Source organism: Chiloscyllium plagiosum, chromosome 23, assembly GCF_004010195.1.
Source record: "Chiloscyllium plagiosum isolate BGI_BamShark_2017 chromosome 23, ASM401019v2, whole genome shotgun sequence".
In the NCBI taxonomy this organism is placed as follows: Eukaryota; Metazoa; Chordata; class Chondrichthyes; order Orectolobiformes; family Hemiscylliidae; genus Chiloscyllium; species Chiloscyllium plagiosum.
The window spans coordinates 40,016,625-40,036,741 of NC_057732.1; the positions used below are offsets into that span (position 1 = coordinate 40,016,625).

General features: G+C 41.2%; 1 protein-coding gene across 9 annotated transcripts in view; it reads right to left on the minus strand.

The window, feature by feature from the left end:
* The window catches only part of nrf1 (nuclear respiratory factor 1), a 77,421-nt gene that overhangs the window by 49,004 nt on the left and 8,300 nt on the right, over positions 1 to 20,117 (minus strand). For 6 of the 9 annotated variants that reach the window (XM_043714017.1, XM_043714015.1, XM_043714014.1 and 3 more), the window contains 6 exons: positions 16,370 to 16,607; positions 12,796 to 12,910; positions 12,065 to 12,151; positions 10,433 to 10,559; positions 7,709 to 7,849; positions 2 to 160 (listed from right to left, as the gene is read on the minus strand). In XM_043714017.1, coding sequence (XP_043569952.1) covers positions 2 to 160; positions 7,709 to 7,849; positions 10,433 to 10,559; positions 12,065 to 12,151; positions 12,796 to 12,910; positions 16,370 to 16,595 — 855 coding nt within the window. In that variant the 5' untranslated portion in view covers positions 16,596 to 16,607. The remainder of the gene's footprint in view (position 1; positions 161 to 7,708; positions 7,850 to 10,432; positions 10,560 to 12,064; positions 12,152 to 12,795; positions 12,911 to 16,369; positions 16,608 to 20,117) is intronic. The other 3 variants (XM_043714019.1, XM_043714016.1, XM_043714012.1) reach the window with 2 other exon arrangements.

A 20,117-nucleotide genomic window follows, 5' to 3' on the forward strand; every position in this document is an offset into this window, starting at 1 on the left:
CGCGCTGTTTCTGTTCCTCTGACCGCACATCACTGCGAACATTGGCCCATGGAATGTCCTCAGGCCACCACACAGGGCGGCAGCTCTCCTTACCCCAACCAGGTTTCCCTCTCCCTGTTGAATACTTCAGCATCTCTGGAATAAAAGCACGGAGCTGAGCCTGGAAGGAGCAAAGACGGAGAAGAATGGTCACCTGGTCAGTTAGATCCCTGAATAAAAGTATCTGAGATTAAAGGTTAAGCAATATGTGGAAATCATGCAACCTTCTGTACTATATTCTATCAGCCATGAATTTGTTTGGTGTACCAGTAAAAGATGTCAGTATTAGTATATATATTCCAACTGTAGATGTGATATGAATAATCAGCATGTTTGGCAGCACTTAGAGACTTGATGTTTCAGATTCAGTGATCCTTCTTCAGCAGTTCAGAAGAAGACTCACTAGATCCAAAATTTCAATGATGCTTCCTCACCACAAATGCTGTCAGACGTGTTGAGTTTCTCCAGAAATTTCTGTTTTGTTTCAGATTTCCAGCATCTGCAATTCTTTCGTTTCTTTTTGTGAAATGAATAATGCTTTATTTATGATGACAGATTAGATCACACTAACCTAAATGTAATATTCTCATTCAAAATGATGTCTTAAAAAAATGGTTGTCTCCATTAATAACATTCATTATTCTATCATTCATACCTCGTCTGGATGCACCTTTTATTTCTTTACTTATTGCACAACCACTACCTTTGGTCCTGCACTACAAACTCATTTAAATCTGTCCTATTTTCAATCTTATCACTGATCATCCCCTTTGTTTCTCTTTCAGTAAAACTACCATTCTGGTTAAAGTACTTTTACCTTTCTCAGTTTTGATGAAAGATCTTTGTCTTGAAATGTCAATTGCTTCTCGCTTCACAGATATTGTCTGTTTTTATTCCAGCACTGGCAGCATTTTTGCCATTGTGCCTGATTCTTTGATTGAAATAGATGAATTATATTCAGACCACAGTGAAACACCAACCGAATTTGATTTGGTAATCCAAATAGATTATTTGTCCAAACACTCAGTTTCCATTTCTGCTAAGGAACTAAAACCTTGTGTCCCATAGTCCTCCTTTCAATTTTCTTCCCCTTTGTCTTTTGGTGCTGTAATTATGAGATCTTTCTGTGATGTGTTAGCTAAGAATGACAAATTTTTAGAGGAGATGAAAAAAAAAATTGGCCTGGATGTTATTAACAGAATGTACTATTTGGAATACCCTTGATGACTCACCTGAAAAGTCACAGGTTAAACCCTTTTACTGTATGTGCCTGTTTAAAAGATGTTGGTTAGGAGTAGGTCAATGATACATCTCACCATCTGATACCTTTCACAAATATTACGTTCAGGTGAACATATACTGTAAGTGTAGGCAGGAAAATGTAGACTTGTAGGAGATTGCAAAAGGGGAGATATCATGGTGAAACCGGACCCTGACCTTACTTAACATCCATACAAAAACACTTCCGCTTGGTAATCAATGGACAATTACTGGGAACAGGTTCTCTTCTATTTCAACAAACCCTACCTCTGTCTGATTCAGACTATCAAATATAGCATGACTGCAGTCTTAATTCCAGGCTTGCCCTCTACGGAACTGTAAAGGGTTGAATTTGACGAGATTAACAACAGGCCTTCCACAAGACCCCAGCTATTAACTTGCATCAGTTTACTCTACCTTAAAATAAAGACCAGAAGGCTTTTTTTTAAACCCCCTTTAGCTGTTGCTATCTTTTAATTCAGCGTACACTCAGCATTCTGGGACTCTCATCGCATTATGTCAGGTTGAGCAGCAAAAACCCCAGACTAGGTATTTCTCACAAACCTGAAAGGTAATTATCCAGTCAAGTAGTTAGAAATTCTATATTTATATACATCATATAAAATGCACACCGACATTTAGACAGTGGAAACCATTTTGTGGTAACTAAACAATGGTAAATGACTGACATTATGGGTTCAGAATGGATCTGACCATTTTTGTTGCAAGCTGCAAAACACCCAATGGGGGGGAAAATATCAACTTTTAGAGAGGAACTGAAAGAGAAGCAGAAGGAATGCAGATTTTTGAAGAGTAAACTTGAGATTCCCAGAGGTTCTCCAGGTTTCTTCAGTTAATAACCATGACACAGAGACCAGAAAAGTACTAAGTTGCCAAATCTAGGTCCAGAACCAGCCTCAGTATATTGGCTGATGTACAATTTTTCCCAAAGTGACCTGGCATTAGTGAAGGGAAACATCACACTTATCTATCTGATCTGCGTGAGTGACTCTCACAATGCCACTCATTTGTTTAAAAGTAATTACTCAAAGCCAACAGAGTAACACCCATCTCTCTCTACAAGTGTTGCCAGGTCTGCTAAGTTTCACCAGCATTTTCTGTTTTTGTTTCAAATATTGAGCATCACAGCTCTTTCATTAGCTCTACATAAATGTAGCCTTTTTAACATCATCCACAACTCAAGAAAAATACGAAAAAGGTAAAACCAGTGAGAACACTGTGGCCTATAGTAGTATCAATTTCATAGGAATGTACAAGCAGGAATCGGCCATTCAGCCCCCACCAGCCTGTTCCACCATTCAATGAGATCATGTCTGATGTGACGTAACTCCTTTTACCCATATCCTTTAATAACTTTGCTTAACAAAAAATCTCAAATTTAAAATTAACAGTTCATCTAACATTCACAGCCATTTGTGGAAGAGAATTCCAAACCTTTACCACCCTTTATGTGTAAAAGTGCTCCCTAACATCCCTCCTGAATGGTCTAGCCCTAATCCTCATATTATGCTCCCTATTTCTAGAATCCCCAATCAATGGAAACAGTATATCTTTATCTACTCTGTCATTTTCTATTAAAATCATGAAGACTTCGATCAGATCACCTCTTTAACTTTCTAAATCCTAGAGAAAACAGAATTTGCATAAACCTATCATAACCATACCATTTCTTATATTATGTCAGCTCCTTCTCTGCCATTAAGAATCCCCCAGTCAAAAATGTGCATTCCAGCTCTTTTACTGCCTTACAAATAACAAGACCTACTTGGTATATCATCAAGACAAAGGGGATAAGTGACTCTTAGGTGAAATAGCGCAGCTTTGCTGCAACTGACCTTTTCAATCCTGAGCTGGTGTTTTTTTTACTTTTTTTAATATATCAGACACTTAGCTTCAATTGTGTAAAAGACAGCTACTGCATTTGCTAATGGTATACAAGTCTCAGCATTTCAAACAAAAACAAAGTGCTGGAAAATCTGTAACATTTTGGAGAGTCACTGGACTCAAAATGTTGACTCTGTTTTTCTGGCTCTACAAATGCTGCCAGACAGTTTCTCCAGCATTTTCCATTTTTGATTCAAATAGCCAGCATTCACAGCTCTTACATTATCTCCGCATTTCAAAGTCATGTATTGTACGTGAAGCACACTGAGATGCATCATAGATGTGGTAAAATGCAGACCAATTTACTCACATACAGACAGGCATAGGGAGGCAGAGAATAACTTGTATTTGAATCTGGCTCAATAGAATTGTTTAGCACAAAATGGTTACTTCTGGGAATGAACAGGCCTCAATTGCTAATGGTGAATTAGTTTGAAAAAACCTTGTAAGGCAGGTTACTGAAACTATCTCCTCCTCTTAACTGTTCCCAGGATCCTTTGGCTAGTTTCCAGATGGCTTTAATTATAGCATTGGAAGTGTACAGGGGCTGCAGCAGCTTGAAGCTCTCGTTAGGAGGGTCCTTTTATATAATCCACAGGGACACAATCAGTGAAGAGCAGCATCGTACCTGGCTCAGCCCAACATACTAATTAGAAGCTCACAGCAACCGTCTCACCTGGCCTGCTCAGTAACAAGGAAAATAAAACACACAGAATTATGCTGCTGGCATTCGTTAGACACAAGGAACTGCTGAAATTAGGAATGACACGTGCACCAAGCACACCTGCCCACAAGTGCCACCTAAAGACAACCAGCAACAAGTTCATTTCCCACAAGACACCTCAGCTTAATTAATAGGTGAATGTGTGTTTTTTTTTGTAGTGTTTCAGCACAATTCAACTGAAGAAGCTGTCAACTGCCCAATGAATCTAGCCTTGGTGAGAGCTTTTAATGCTTCAGATACATCATTAAATCCCTTTGCACTAGTTATTTATTGCACGTAAGAGGAAAGGGAGGCAGTAACAGCTGGAGATTAGAGTCAAGAGTATCATCAGGAGGGCTGATGATTCCTGATGAAGGGCTTTTGCCCGAAATGCTGATTTTCCTGCTCCTTGGATGCTGCCTGACCCACTGTGCTTTTCCAGCACTACACTCTTGACCCTAATTTTTTCTGCCTTATCCAAACAATGTGTTCTTTCTCCTAATGCACTTGAAAGCATTCACTTGTACTTGTACAGGATCAACCTTACAGTTATGAACATCCCCCCCGTATCTTTAAGATGTTGACTCCTTATGGTGACAGTTGTGAAGTTAACCAACCAGACTATCAAAGCATGCATTTCAGATCCCAATCACTTGTTACAAAAATGTCTTTCATATCACTGTTGGTTTCGCCAATTACTTCAAAATAGTATTCTCTAGCTCATGAATCATCTGCCGAAGAGAAGAGTTTCTCTCTATCTGCTCTGACTAAACCCTTTGTGATTTTGAGCACTTCTATCAAATATCCTTGAAACCTTCTCTGAGGAGAAGGGCCCTAGCTTCCCCAAACTATTGACATAATTAAGACTCTAATCCCTGAAGTAATTCTCTTTAATCTTTTCTGCACCCTCTACAGTCTTCACATCTTACCTAAAGATCAGTGCCCAGAACTGGATTCCAATTGAGGCCTGACCAATGTTTTATAAAGTTTCACAATGAATTCCTTGTTTGTATATTCTATGCCCTTATTTATAACCCTGTATGCCTTTTTAAGTAATTTCTCAAATTGTCCTGCCACTTACAAGGAGTTGTCAAGTATCCACCCTTTCCAGCTGTCTAGCTATGTGCTTTTGAAGTTAATCACTACCCCTTTCACTTTTCACAATACGCCCAAGATCTGTGTTTTCTGCAAATTTTTAAAATTGTGCCTGTACTCTCAAGTGTAGGTCATTAATACTGGTCAAGAAAAGCAATGGCCTTAGCACTAAACTCTGGGGAACCTCAGTGTATAATTTCTTCCAATCCAAAAATTTACTATTGTCCACTACTGCTTCCTAGTAATCAGACAACTTTATATCCCTGTTGCTACGTTCCCTTTTGTTGGATAGTGAGTGATCAAGATTGGTACTCGAAGTCACTTCTCCACACCCTCACCAAACCCAAGCCAGGAATGGAGTTATTCAGCATCTGTTTGGTTTCACCTTTTGGGCTTTGCAAGTACAATGAACATGAGAGTTCAAAAAGGCAATTGAAGACTCTGTCGAATTGGAAGTCTTTGAGGAAGGTTTTGATGGTGGCAAGATAAGTACCATGAAGGATTTATCGAGTAGTGGATCAGTAAGTTGCACAAGATCCTGATTACTTCCTGAAATTGTGTTCGGCCGCTCCAACTAGAAACCTTAAGATTTAGTTTGCTTCCTCTACTACTGTCACACAACGTGCTTATGGTTTCAGTGAGCTATCCATCGTCACTCCACAGAATCAGATTGAACAGACACACAGTTCATCAACATTTGAATTTGCATTTCCTAGTCACATAACCTTAATTTAGCATAAAACAATTGAACCTCTTGTCAGTTCAGTTTCTTAACTCAAATTCCCTCAAGGCTCGATCCACATGCTGTGTAATCACCCACTCTAAACATGGACAAAATAAAATCTCACAACAAGTTGTAATGTAAAGATATTTCCCAAGTCCATACAAATCTTTTGGCTGACCAATGGACCTGAGCCTACTGCTTTTGTACCTACTTTTATTTTTCCTTAATCTCTTTAGACTGTGCATTCTTGACACTTTTTGAATTCTACTTCTTTGTGAGGTTATTGCCCGTTGGCCTTCTCAAGTTGGTGAGGAATATTTTTTGATGACACTCCTATGAAGCGTCATGGAATATTTTACAACATCAAACATGCTCTGAAAATATAAATTATTTTTGGAATACACTGCCTGAAAGGGCAGTGAAAACCAATAGCTTTTGGAAGGGAATTGGACAAATACTTGAAGGTAAAAGAAGGGAAAAGCAGAATGGTGTTTCTTATTGAATAGCTCTACCAAATAGAAGCTTTAAACACGTAAGGCTCTTCTACACAGTGGTAGAATCCCTATCTGTGGGACCGAAGGCCTGAGTTCAAGTTCCACCTGGTCTAGAGCTGTGTGATAATATTTCTGAACAAGTTGATAAGAGAAAATATCTAAACATGATGGCCTCTTTTTCTGTAATGGGAAAGACTGTGGCATAGTCATAATGTTACTGAAGTAATTATTCAGAACCCCAAATTAACAGGTTTCAATCCCATGACCACAGGTGGTGAAATTTGAATTCAACAAAATGTCAATATATCTTAAACATGTTAAGTAACTACTGTTGATTGTTGTGAAGACCATGGTTCATTAATATCTTCAGGGACAGAAATCTGCCACCCCTAAATGTTTGACCTACATGTGACTCCAGACCCACAGCAATATTGCTGACTCTTAACTACTTCTGGGCAATTAGGAATGGACAATAATTGTTGGCCAAGCCAGAAACACCCACATTCCATTAATGAATAAAATGAAATCTATAATTCTATTTTCCTCTACACAGAAAGAAGCTCAACTTATAAAAAAACTCTTTTGTAGGATGTGGGCGTCACCAGCACCCACTGTGCTGCTAAGGAGTTCCAGGATTTTGACCCAGCAATACTGAAGGAATGTCATTACATTCCAAGCCAGGATGATGTATGGATAAGAGAACAATTTGCAGGTGGGCATGTTCCCATGGATCTGCTGCCCATGCCCTTCTCAGTGGAATAGGCCAAGAGTTTGGAAATGACTGTTAAAGGATGCTTGACGAATTGCTGGAATGCATCTTATATAACACACAAAGTAGTGGATAGGATGCCAATCAAGCAGGCTTTGTTGTAGATGATGTTGTGTTTAATCAGTGGTGCTGTTAATTTGCTTTGTTTTGTGGTATTGATTGAAGGAGGTCTGTTAGCCAGAATAGTGGGTGAATTCCTTGGATTCTATAATGTTGACGAGAATCAAAGGAGGCAGCATATAGGGCTTGGATTAAATGCTTCATGCACAGGATAAAACCTCCAACAATGCAATGCTTCCTCAGAGCTGCAGCACAAATCATGCACTCATATCCTGGTGTATTCTTGGACCTGAATTGTCCAACTGTAGTGAGACTTATAAACCAAAAAGGCCTCATGTTTAATCATCTGTCGGATCTGACTGATCTCATAGCTTAAAGGGAATGTTAAAGTGACTTTCAAAACCTTGGTTGAAGAAAAAGTAATTTGGAAGGAGAGATAACTAAGGCTGCTGAAAACAATATTAATTGACACTTTTCAGAAGAAGGAATGTGTAGGAGAGAGCAGGTGAGGTTAGGTGAACAGCAGGAGAAGGGCATTGGGTGGAAAAGAACAGATCAGCTTCTCCTCAGGATATGTGTTGCATTTTTCAGAAACCTCTGCTCTACTTCCTCCTCTTAATCCCAAAATGTCTTGTCAATGCAAAACAGGCTCAGCTCACCTGTGTCATTTTATCCACAGAGACTGGGATTCCATCAATTGTCAGTGGTGGAAGGTCAGAATTAATCTCCTGAGGAGTGGGAGCATGCTCTGCCAGTGCTGACTCCAGGTCTTCCAGGATCATGCTTTTATACTTGCGTACCTGTGGGAAAGCCAGAAGTTTTGGGTAAACAATCTGCCGAGTGGCAACTGAGGGAACAGATGCTAGGCAACAGCCTGCTGCAGGTGCTCCACAGCAATGAGCAGTGTTAGCAAAACATGGTCGCATCTGCTGCTGTGATTCAGAGAAAAGATGACGAGGGAGGACAGGGAGGTTACTAACCAGCACAGGCAACCAGGAATTGGACCAAACCCAAAGGACAGCAATTACCAGAGTAGTGAAAAGCCACGTCAGTGTTTGAAGGACAAATATCTCCAAGGAGGGATGGTCACGCAGCTCTCTTACCTTCTTCCCACTATTGTGCACATTAATGGAATTACGCAGGTTGATGATCTATTGCTTACACGCAGCCAGTTGTAACACATGCCAAAATGCATTTAGGTTTCAATTCTGGCACTGCCATCATGATGGGGTCAGAAAAAAGGTGATATATTTCCTTCGCTGCATGGTAGACAAAGCCAGTTTTAAAGGGACCCCAAACAGAATCCTCAGTCTTGGGTCACAAGGAATGTATAGTGGTAATGTCCCTAGGACAGGAAATTTCAAGACTAGGGGGCTCGAAAAAGACAAGAAGGGCTTTTTTTTAACACTGAGGATGGTTCACATGTGAAGTGAACTTCCTGAAGAAGTGATGGCTTTGGGCACAATTATACAATTTAAAAGCTATTTGGGTAAGTAACAAATAGGAAAGGTTTGCAAGGATATGGACCAGGAACAGGCAGGTGGGACTAGTTTAATTTGGGATTATGTTCAGCATGGACTGGTTGGACTGAAAGGTTTGTTTCTGTGTTGTATGACTCTATGACTAGGAATCCAGAACCCTAGGTTGAGGAGGACATGGGTTCAAATCCCAAAATGGCAGCTCGTGAATTCTGAATTCAATAAAATCTGGAATACAGATCTGTTCTGATGGTGACCACTGTCGATTGTCATAAAAACACTTTGTTTCACTTGGGGGGGGGGGGGGAGGTCCTTTAGGAAAAGAAATCTGCCATCTTTACCTGGTCAGGCCTACATGAGATTCCAGATCAAAGCAAGGTGGTTGACTCTTAACGGGCTCTGGGCAATTAGGAATAGGCAATAAATGCCGGGCCAGTCAGCAATGACCACATCCTGTGAACAAAATGAAAATGCACCACCACCCAGCACACCCTCTCAGTAAAGGAAGACAATGTTTAAAAACATTAAAGTAAACATAATGTAACAATACTATATTACACAAAACTGGAAGGTTCCAGGAAGCTTTGTGATCATTGATAGAAGGGAGGAAAAACAAAAGATATTGGACTGAGCGGACTTCTCAGCAGAAGCTGTACTTGAACGGCAGGCTGCTGGATGGTGAGCAACTGCTTAAATTTACATTTATTATGAGGAAAGAAAGAAAATAATCTGTATTTGATATATTGGATAAAATAGCCATTGATTCCAAGTTTTGTTGCAGCCCAAGCACTAACCTTCACCACACCCCAATTAATAGCAAAGCCAGGTGTGTGTTTTCTTTAGAAAGCAGATGCTGGCTTCAGCTCCCCAGGGGAAAACCTTAATAAGTAAATTCACATCTTCCTGCTCATTTGCCAATACAATCCTACTCATGACCAACAGCACCTTGCACTGTTTTCCTGAAATGCATTGTAATGCAATCCCTCAACAGGGAATAACCCCCACCCCCCACAGCAAAACAGCCTGCGGTGCATCATCCATTCCTCACTCAGCACCCAGCCCTGACATTCAAAACTGGGCCCCCTGATTACTAAATGGTTTTTCAATCGAAATTCAACCCTGTCCCCTGGATTTATTCAGAGGTAATAATAACCTGTCCCGATGGCAGATGGGAAGAGGGTATAAAGCAGTCAGCTCAAAGTTTAAATAAAAATGTTTTGAAACATGAAGCGTTTCACATCTTTTCTGAGCGGCCCTTCAAGTTGTTTATTTCAGAGACAGAATGGAGTCGCTCCACAGAGCATTACAAAAGCATTAGCATCCCTCTCGGAGGTGATGGCAGAGGAGAAAGTAGATTGGAGAACAAATGTTTTGGATGGTGGGGGAGAAACAAGGTATGTTGTGATGCTAACACACACGTTCTAACATAGATCACAAATGTGCAGCTGTGTAACACTTGACCCTTAGAAACATATCCCCAGCAACACATTCAGGGGAATGTTGGCAAACAGAAAAGCAGATAATTGCATATTCTCCTGTCACTCATCCATTGCCAACCTTATACCAAATGTATAAGAAGGTGGCTTTGAGGCTCCTATAAAAGTTACTTGATGTGCAAAGAGATACAGGATGGTCACCTGGGTGGTCATGGGAATGCAGAAAATATCCTTTATCACTTACAACGTGTCCTGTGGGGGAAGCCTGGCAACACTGAATACTAGTTAGAGATAGCCACAGGTGTGGTGACATCAGTGTGATTGTAGGATTGGCAGAATGCAGACCTCATACAAAACCCAGCAATTTGCAACCAAATCACTGGCCCTCTGGTTGTGAATCCTGCTGTTTTGCTAGAAAGTCTAAAATGAGTAGTGGCACCAAAGAAAACACACATCCTTCACAACTTACCACATTCTCAAGAGGAGCAGCTCCAAACACTTTAAAAATGGGGTTTGGTTTGGAGGGTGAGATGCACAGCACAATTGCCTGTTGGCCAACTCTAGTTGTATATTCATCCAGTGTAGCCCGGAGTTTCCTGTGGGAGAGAGGATAGATAAACTCTGATGAGATGATGAAAGCCTCTTTTCACGATAAAATACCCAATGCCAGTTTCACTTTGGCTACTGACAGTACAACAGACATATTAGTATGAAAGACAGAGATTTCCTATTGCCCAGTAGTGGCCTAATCCTGATTATTTTTGACAGTCCAGAAGTGTCATAATTGTGATCCTCAACTCCTTAATCCCAGCATGCCCACAGCATATTGTCAAAATGCAAAATGGGTCAGAAAAGGTTCAGCTCCACTCTCTAGCTACCCCAAGTACAACAGCAAAAGTAAACTTTTTTTTTTAATTTAAGACTAATTTACTCCACAAATGCCTAATGGAAGTTGTCTTACACCCAGTAGGTTTTAGTGACAGGATACAGGCAGAAAAAGGAAAATTTTAATAGGTCTGAATTCTGGACTATATACTACAGGTTCTACTGGTTCAGCAAGACCAATAATCTCAGTTAGTTTGCACTGCATAATATCTGCATCCTGTAAAACCTTGTATCCTTTAATACAGAAGCAACTTTGGTTGAAGGGAAGATTGAGTTTTCAATCAAGCCTCATACATGATGCAAAACTCTCCAACTTTGGTGTAGCAGGAAGTAGATGTAGAATTAGGGTTCTCTGTGCCCTGCTCCTTTAACATGGGACTCTTCCAATGGCTTTGTTAATAAATGTACTGCCCTTTGCTGTACTCAGCCATGAAAGTCAGGAAAGTCCTGGGTTTGATCCACAGTCTGTTCCAAGTTGGCTGATCTCTGCCAGAGCTCTGATAGGCTGCTATATTTGAGCTCATTGTCCAAAGACTTTGGGGTAGGAGGAATAACCAAGGCTGTGGCTTCTGATCATGACCCTGGTTGTTGGGAGAAGGCGATGCATGCTAATCTGTGAGACCCATGGTCATAGCCTACTGACACTCAACAATGTTTGATGTATGAAAAAAAATGGATCAAATAAAAGTGTTACAAACAAAAAATGATTTAAATTATGCACCACAGGTGGAAAACACACAAACAACTGGCACAGGGAGCGGTCTGGAAAATAAAATTCAGACCTCCAGAGGAAAGCTAAATATGACTGAGAGCTAACATTGTTTTGTGTAGTTTGTCTATTGGCTCTTTTGGTACATATAAATAGATCTCCTTCAATCTGTGGCAACTAAAGTTAGAAGATCCTTGAAATATATAACAAAAGTTTTAAATGACACCAGGGCATATTAATCAGCAGACTGATCAACCATTGATACAAAGCTCAAAAGACAGACCAGCTCTCCTCCACTGCCAGCTGTGAATAGTGAGATAGGTCATAACAAACTTGTACAGGAGTCTCAGCCATTTGCTCATTTACAGCCTTCAGTGACAGTACTACAGAGTGCAATACTTTTCTGTCCATGGTTCCAGTATTAAGTACTCCCAGGCTCAACAACAGATGTAGAGTGAAACTCCCTCCACTCTAACAATGTGACTTAACCTCAGAAGATCAACTCACTCAGTTACAGACGTGGATTTGAAGCAGGGATCTTCCCGGTGCACGGCCAGGCTCTGGGCAGTGTATTTACTAACTACACCAATGGGGCTGCTTTGAAAAAAAAAGTGAAATTCTACATCAGCTCTTTTTTGAAGCAATCAGTCAATCATATAAGAAAAGGTCACTGGGCCAATCAAGACACATCACGTCTACATGCACTCTACCATCACGGCATCATTTTGCAATCTAAATGTTCCCAGTGCCTTTCCTGCAATTACTTTGCAGGGCAGAACATTCCAAGCATTTCTCTCACATCAAATAAAGCTTTTTAAAATATTATGTGTTTCAAATTTATTTTACATTAATTTTCAATGTCAGCACAAGCTCAGCGATGAAAAAGGCTCAAGGGGTTGGTGTACTTCTGCTCCTTTGTTTATCTGGGGCTACTTTCTTAAGTGTGTTTAGAAATAGTCTCTAATCCCACTTAACCTATAACATTTACTTCAGTATCTTTTAGTCTTTGAAGTGATTCCATCTTTACCCTAACTACCATCTAACCCCCTATCTCACTTAACCACCTTCTTTCTCGTCTCAAAAGATCACCTTTCTCTTATCTTTCCTCCTGAGTAATCCCCATGACACACAACCTCCATTCTTTCTGCTTTACACTGGACCTTTGTCTATACAGTTTTCTTTTACTTGGAAATTGGTGCTCAGGGCTAGGATTCCTTGGCCTGGGAGTGCAGGCTCACCGTAGCAAACGTGTCTGCTGCCTTTTGCGTATTGAGGGATTGGACTCAAAGGCATGAGGTCGCTTCCGTTTCTTTCCTGTTGCCACAGCAGCAGCTGCTGCCATTCCCACTGGACCTGAAAGCAGAGTAGTGAAAGGTCAGTGAGAATTCACATTTAGGGAAGGAAGGCAGGACCAGTCAACAATGAAAACCAAAACATAAACATGAGAGATGTCAGCTTAGACCATAGTCATAGAGGAAGGAAAAGGCCATTGGACCCATCAAGACTGCATCAATAACCATTAAATCATTCTAATCCCAATTTCCAACAAAGATGGAACAAAATAATTCAAAATCCCTATTTTTACCTAGTTTTGGTTAAGCAATTTAACCTTCCACCCCACCCCCAACAAAGTTTTCAAGTGAAATCAGACATGCCCTTATCTAGTACAATGAGCTTTGTCAGTGAAGATGGACACAGTGTGTTGTTCAGCCAAGTAAATTGCAGCAAAGGAAGTCTAACATTTATACAACACTTCTCTCAACCTCAGAAACATCCCATGGTGTTTTACAAGTGAAGTGCATTCACTATTGTAACACAGGAAATACAGGGACAACCTTGGTAATGTAGATCCTGTTTGTGTGTGTATGTGCATGTGTACGTGAGAAACAGTGAGAATGCAGGGGTTGGGGGGGGACTTTGAAGAGAAGATGGAGTGGGTACAGGACTCCATTTAGAGTTGTTCAGTTGCAAGATCCTTAGGCTGTTTAGACAGGATAATGTTTTCAGCTGGCATGACATTGAAGAGCTGAATGGCCCATTTTTCCAAATATTTTCCATGTTTCTGTCTATGCTTGGCTGCAGACAGCTAACTCAGTACAGAATGGAAATTCAACCTGGAAATTTGCTGGTCTCTATAGCTCACCAAGACTCGGCTTTTTGTCAGAGGAAAGAAAAGCATGCAAAATGTTTACAATGCAGAATATTAAATAAGATACAGATAATATCAAAATATGTTTAAAAAATGGGAGAATATGAAATAAAAGTTGCCCTAATATCTCAGTTGGTAAGTATGGGGGTTCAATATGGAACAATCTGCATCCCAAGGCTAAACTCGGATCTTCCACCAATATCATCCTTGGGTTTGGTGCAAAAAGTCTTCATCCAGAATATTCATTGTGCATCACTTACCATTAGTATCCGTTGGATATTGTTATGCATGAATATTAGGTAAAGAACAGGATTGGATTATTTCCCCATGTCATAAATCATGCCCGCACACATGGCTCAGAGTCACAACAAGAAGAGTGGGGGCCAGTGAATATATGAACCACAGAAACAGACTGGTTACAGCACCTTCAGCTGGGAATTGGGTAAAGGGCACAAATTTCAGTACGAGGGAAACCAGAATGAAAATAAAAAACAAAGTCCAAATTAATTTAAAGGGAATTTAAAATTACTGATGGCTCCTTCGAATCTGTGACTTACTTTTTGATGTCCAGCTAGTTGACATGACATAATGATGAATTTGTCTGTTAGATACAGTCTCGCTGCATCAAGACACAGAGCAAGTTTGTTTTTCTGATGTACAGCACCCTCTGCTGGATCTACTGTCCACAACACTGTTTTCAGTCTCTGTCTGCAATTTCTGCCCTGCATTAATTCCTTGCAAGTTCCTTTCTGGTGCTACATACAAGTGGCTATTTTTCAGTTGTGAAACTAGAAAGCATGTACAAGCCACGCACCCAACACATAAACGGCCATTTTGGAGAAGGAAGAGCTTTGCAGCCTTTTCTTTATAAGTTGAATTGAATTGATTGTCACGTGTACCGAGGCACAGTGAAAAGCTTTGTCTTGCGAGCAATACAGGCAGATCACAGAGTTAAGTAGCAAAGATAATAATATGTAAACAGCGGCAAAAACAAAAACAAAAAGGTGAATGTTAAGAGTTTGAGAGTCCATTCAGTATTCTAACAACAGTAGGGTAGAAACTGTTTTGAAACCGGCATGTGTTCAGGCTTCTGTACCTTCTCCCTGATGGTAGAGGTTGTAGAAAAACATTGCCAGGGTGGGATGGATCTTTGAGAATGCTGGCAGCCTTTCCTTGACAGCGGGCCTGGTAGATAGATTCCATAGATGGGAGGTTGGCCTTTGTGATTGTCCAGGCCAAGTTCACCATTCTCTGAAACCGTCTCCGATTTTGAATGGTACAGTTGCCATACCTGGTAGTGATACATCCAGACAGAATGCTCTCAATGGCGCACCTATAAATGTTTGCAAGGATATTCGCCGTCATGCCAAATTTCCTCAGCTGCCTGAGGAAGAGGAGATGCTGTTGGGCTTTTGTAACCAGTGCGTCCACATGAAGAGTCCAAGAAAGCTTGTTGTGGATGACCCACACCCAGGAGCTTGACACTCTCCACTCGTTCCACCTCCGTGCCGTTAATGTGTAGGGGGAGCATGAGTAACATCCCGCCGAAAGTCAGTAATGAGCTCCTTGGTTTTGCAGGCATTGAGAGCTTGGTTGTTCTTAGTGCATCATTTTTCCAAGTCTTCCACCTCCCGTCTGCAGTCTGTTTTGTCACCATCTATGGTGGTGTCATCAGCGAACCTGTAAATAGCATTGGTCTGGTATTTGGCGACACAGTCATGGGTATACAGTGAGTACAGCAAGGGGCTGAGTACATACCCTAGGGGGCCTCCAATATTGAGTGTTAGTGGTGATCAAATATTGTCCACAATCTTCACTGATTGTGGCCTGTGGGTCAGGAAACTGAGGATCCAGTTACAGAGAATGGGGCTTAGTCTGAGATCATTAAGTTTAGTAATCAGTCTTGAGGGGATAATAGTGTTGAAGGCTGAACTGTAGTCAATAAGTAGGATTCTTATGTAGCTGTTCTTGGTGTCAAGGTGTTCTAGGGAGTGAAGGGCAAGAGATATGGCATCTGACGTGGATCTGTTGGTCCGATAGGCAAAATGGAGTGGGTCAAGAGTAGTGGGGAGGCTGGAGTTGATTAATACCATGACCAGCCTTTCAAAGCACTTCATGACCACTGAAGTTGCCTCTATAATTGACTAAATACAACAGCCTGTTTAAATACAGCAAATTTCCAATGAAAAAATGACCAGATAATTAATTCTGTCACGACTGAGGGGTAAATATTGCTCAGGACGCTAGGGGAAAACTTCCCCATTCTTCAGAATAACTCTTTGGGATCTACACATCCACCTGAAAAGGCAGACAGTCCTTTGATTCAAATGACTGACAGCACATCACTCTGCCAGTACTACAGTGCAAATGTCAGCTTGGATTATAGGCTCATATTTCTGGCGGGATTTGAATCTACAACCATCTGACTAAGGTGAAAGTGCGACTTGATTGATGAAAGTATCAGAGCGTGAAACGACACCCAACTGGTGGAGTAGAAAGTTAACAAAATACAGTAAAAGTTGTAAAAGAAAGTATGCCATTTGGTGCAAGGCTATAACGTTTTAACAACTGGAAATGGATCCAGTCTTAATGTTTAGACTCAGAAGAGAAGGCAAAACATGGAGTTTCCATATTTTCCCCAACCTCCCAGTCCAAAGTCTCACCTGCTGCAGCAAGATGGGCTGTGACTTCATCTGTGATGGTTGAATTTAGGATGTCAGAATCGTCAAAGGAAGTTTCCTCTGGGGATGAAGGGGAGTCATCCTCTCCACTCAGGACCACGTGGTCTGTGTATGTGGCCACATGCACCTGCTGAACCTGCTGGGCAACAGCATGAGCCTCGATTGTCGTCATGTGCTCGTGGTTTTGATTGGCTCCGTGTCCTTCCATCAAACTTTACTGCTGCAGGCAGGGAATAGAGGACATGGAGAAAGAGATTAGCAATGAGAACAGGACAATCTTGGCAAAAAATACCTAAGCAATCTAAAAGAGCTTGAATCAACTTATACATAGCCTGTGGAATAATGGAGCTGGTGCATGGGAGAAGGATTCACATTTTTGGATCATTGGAATCTCTTCTAGGGTAGAAGTTACCTGTACAGTAAGGACAGATTACACCTGAATTCGAAGGGGACAAACGTACCAGCAGGGAGATCTGCTAGCTAGAGCTGCTTGGGAGGATTTAAACTAGTCAGTTGCCAGTTTGGGGGGTGGGGAGTGTAGAGAGTGGGACCCAGGGAGATAATGAGGAAGGAGACCAATCAGAGACTGGTACAGTTGAGAAAAAAAGCCAGTCAAACAGTCAGGCCAGACAGGGACAAAGCAGAGAAAAAGGGAGGACTGATCAATTAAACTGCATTTATTTCAACGCAAGAGGCCTAACAGGGAAGGCAGATGAGCTCAGGGCATGGTTAGGAACATGGGACTGGGATATTATAGCAATTTCAGAAACATGGCTCAGGGATGGACAGGACTGGCAGCTTAATGTTCCAGGATACAAATGCTACAGGAAGGACAGAAAGGGAGGCAAGAGAGGAGGGGGGAGTAGCTTTTTTGATAAGGGATAGCATTACAGCTGTGCTGAGGGAGGATATTTCTAGAAATACATCCAAGAAAGTTATTTGGGTTGAACTGAGAAATAAGAGAGATGATCACCTTATTGGGATTGTATTATAGACCTCCTAATAGTCAGCAGGAAATTGAGAAACAAATTTGTAAGGAGATCTCAGCTATCTGTAAGAATAATAGGGTGGTTATGGTAGGGGATTTTAACTTTCCAAACATAGACTGAGACTGCCATAGTGTTAAGGGTTTAGGTATAGAGGAATTTCTTAAGTGTGTACAAGAAAAGTTTCTGATTCAGTATGTGGATATACCCACTAGAGAAGGTACAAAGCTTGATCTACTTTTGGGAAATAAGGCAGGGCAGGTGACTGAGGTGTCAGTGAGGGAGCACTAGGGGCCAGTGACCATAATTCTATTAGATTTAAAATAGTGATGGAAAAGGATAGACGAGACCTAAAAGTTGAAGTTCTAATTGGAGGAAGATTAATTTTGATGGTATTGGGCAAGAACTTTCAAGAGCTGATTGGGGGCAGATGTTCGCAGGTAAAGGGACAGCTGGAAAATGAGAAGCCATTGGAAATGAGATAATAAGAGTCCTGAGACAGTATATTCCTGTTAGGGTGAAAGGGAAGGCAGGGAGGTGTAGGGAATGCTGGATGACTAAAGAAATGGAGGGTTTGGTTAAGAAAAAGAAGGAAGCATATGTCAGGTGTAGACAAGCTATATTGAGTGAATCCTTAGAAGAGTACAAAGGCAGTAGGAGTATACTTAAGAGGGAAATCAGGAGGGAGGGGACATGAGATAGCTTTGGCAAATAGAGTTAAGGAGAATCCAAAGGGTTTTCACAAATACATTAAGGATAAAAGGGTAATTGGGAGAAAATAGGGCCCCTTAAAGATCAGCAAGACAGCCTTTGTGTGGAGCCGCAAGAGTTGGGGGAGATATTAAATAAGTATTTTGCATCAGTGTTTACTGTGGAAAAGGTCGTGGAAGATACAGAATATAGGGAAGTAGATGGCGACGTCTCGAAAATTGTCCATATTACAGAGGAGGAAAAACTGGATGTCTTGAATTGCATAAAAGTAGATAAATCCCCAGGATCTGTTGAGGTGGACCCTAGAACTCTGTGGGAAGCTAGGGAAGTTATTGCTGGGCCACTTACTGAGATATTTGTATCATTGATAGTCACAGGTGAGGTGCCGGAAGACTGGAGGTTGGCTAACGTGGTGCCGCTGTTTAAGGGTGGTAAGGACAAGACATGGAACTATAAACCAGTGAGCCTGACGTCAGTGGTGGGCAAGTTGTTTGAGGGAATCCTGAGGGACAGGATGTACATGTATTTGGAAAGGCAAGAACTGATCAGGGATAGTCATCATGGCTTTGTGCGTGGGAAATCATGTCTCACAAACTCAATTGAGTTTTTTGAAAAAATAACAAAGAGGATTGATGAGGGCAGAACTGTGGATGTGATCTATATGGACTTCAGTAAGATATTTGACAAGATTCCCCATGGGAGACTGGTTGGAAGGTTCGATCTCAGGTAATACAGCCAGTTGGATACATAATTGGCTCAAAAGGTAGAAGACAGAGGATGGTGGTGGACGGTTGTTTTTCAGACTGGAGACCTGTGACCAGTGGAGTGCCACAAGGATCAGTGCTTGGGTCCACTACTTTTCATCATTTATATAAATGATCTGGATATGAACACAGGGGATATAGTTAGTAAGTTTGCAGATGACACCAAAATTGGAGATGTAGTGGACAGCAAAGAAGGTTACCTAGATTACAACAGGATCTTGACCAGATGGGCCAATGGGCTGAGGAGTGGCAGATGGAGTTTAATTTAGATAAATGTGAGGTGCTGCATTTGAGGAAAGCAAAACTTAGCAGGCACTTAATCACAAGGTCCTGGGGAGTGTTGCTGAACAAAGAAACCTTGGAAACAGGATTTGGAAACTGCATTACCAAATGGCCAAATTCTTCAGTGTAACCCAGTAATAGCTCCAGCAGATTTTTCATCAACACTCACTCATTTGAATAAAATGCCCAACAACAGAAGTAAAACCAGAATTAAAAGACAGTTAAAAGTTTATAGCTCAGAAAGCTTATATAGTATCCAACAGCTATAGAACACTGATGGAAACATATTCCATAATCACTCTGTATTCAGCTAGCTGACCTCAATCAGGGCAAGTGCACTTGGTTCTGCAACTGAATTTCTCTATTCTGGATTAGTGGTGCTGGAAGAGCACAGCAGTTCAGGCAGCATCCGAGATTTCGAAGCTCCTTGGATGCTGCCTGAACTGCTGTGCTCTTCCAGCACCACTAATCCAGAATCTGGTTTCCAGCATCTGCAGTCATTGTTTTTACCTAACTGAATTTCTCTAGCAGAACTTCTGGTTTAAAGAAACTGAAGGAAGAATGTGCATTTATTTAGCATGGTGGCAAGTGGTTAATACTGCTCCCACAAAGCGCCAGTAGCCTGGATTCCTGTGGGAGTTTGCACATTTTCCCTGGGTCAGTATCGGTTTCTGCCAGGTGCTCTGATTACCTCCCACAGTCCAAAGAAGTGCAGGTGGGGTGGATTGGCCAAGTTAAATTGTCCATAGTGTCCAGGGATGTGTAGGTTAACTGGATTAGTCATGAGAAATGCAGGGTTACTAGGATAGGGGGATGGGTCTGGATGGAATGCTCTTTGAAGGATCGGTGTGGACCTGATGGGCTGAATGGCCTGCTTTTATGCTTAGGGATTATATGTTTCTAACTCACATTACCTTCACAACAAGTCAGAGTTGTGAACAGATGAAACATTTAGCTTCAAAAATTACATTTTTGTTTTTACTCAAC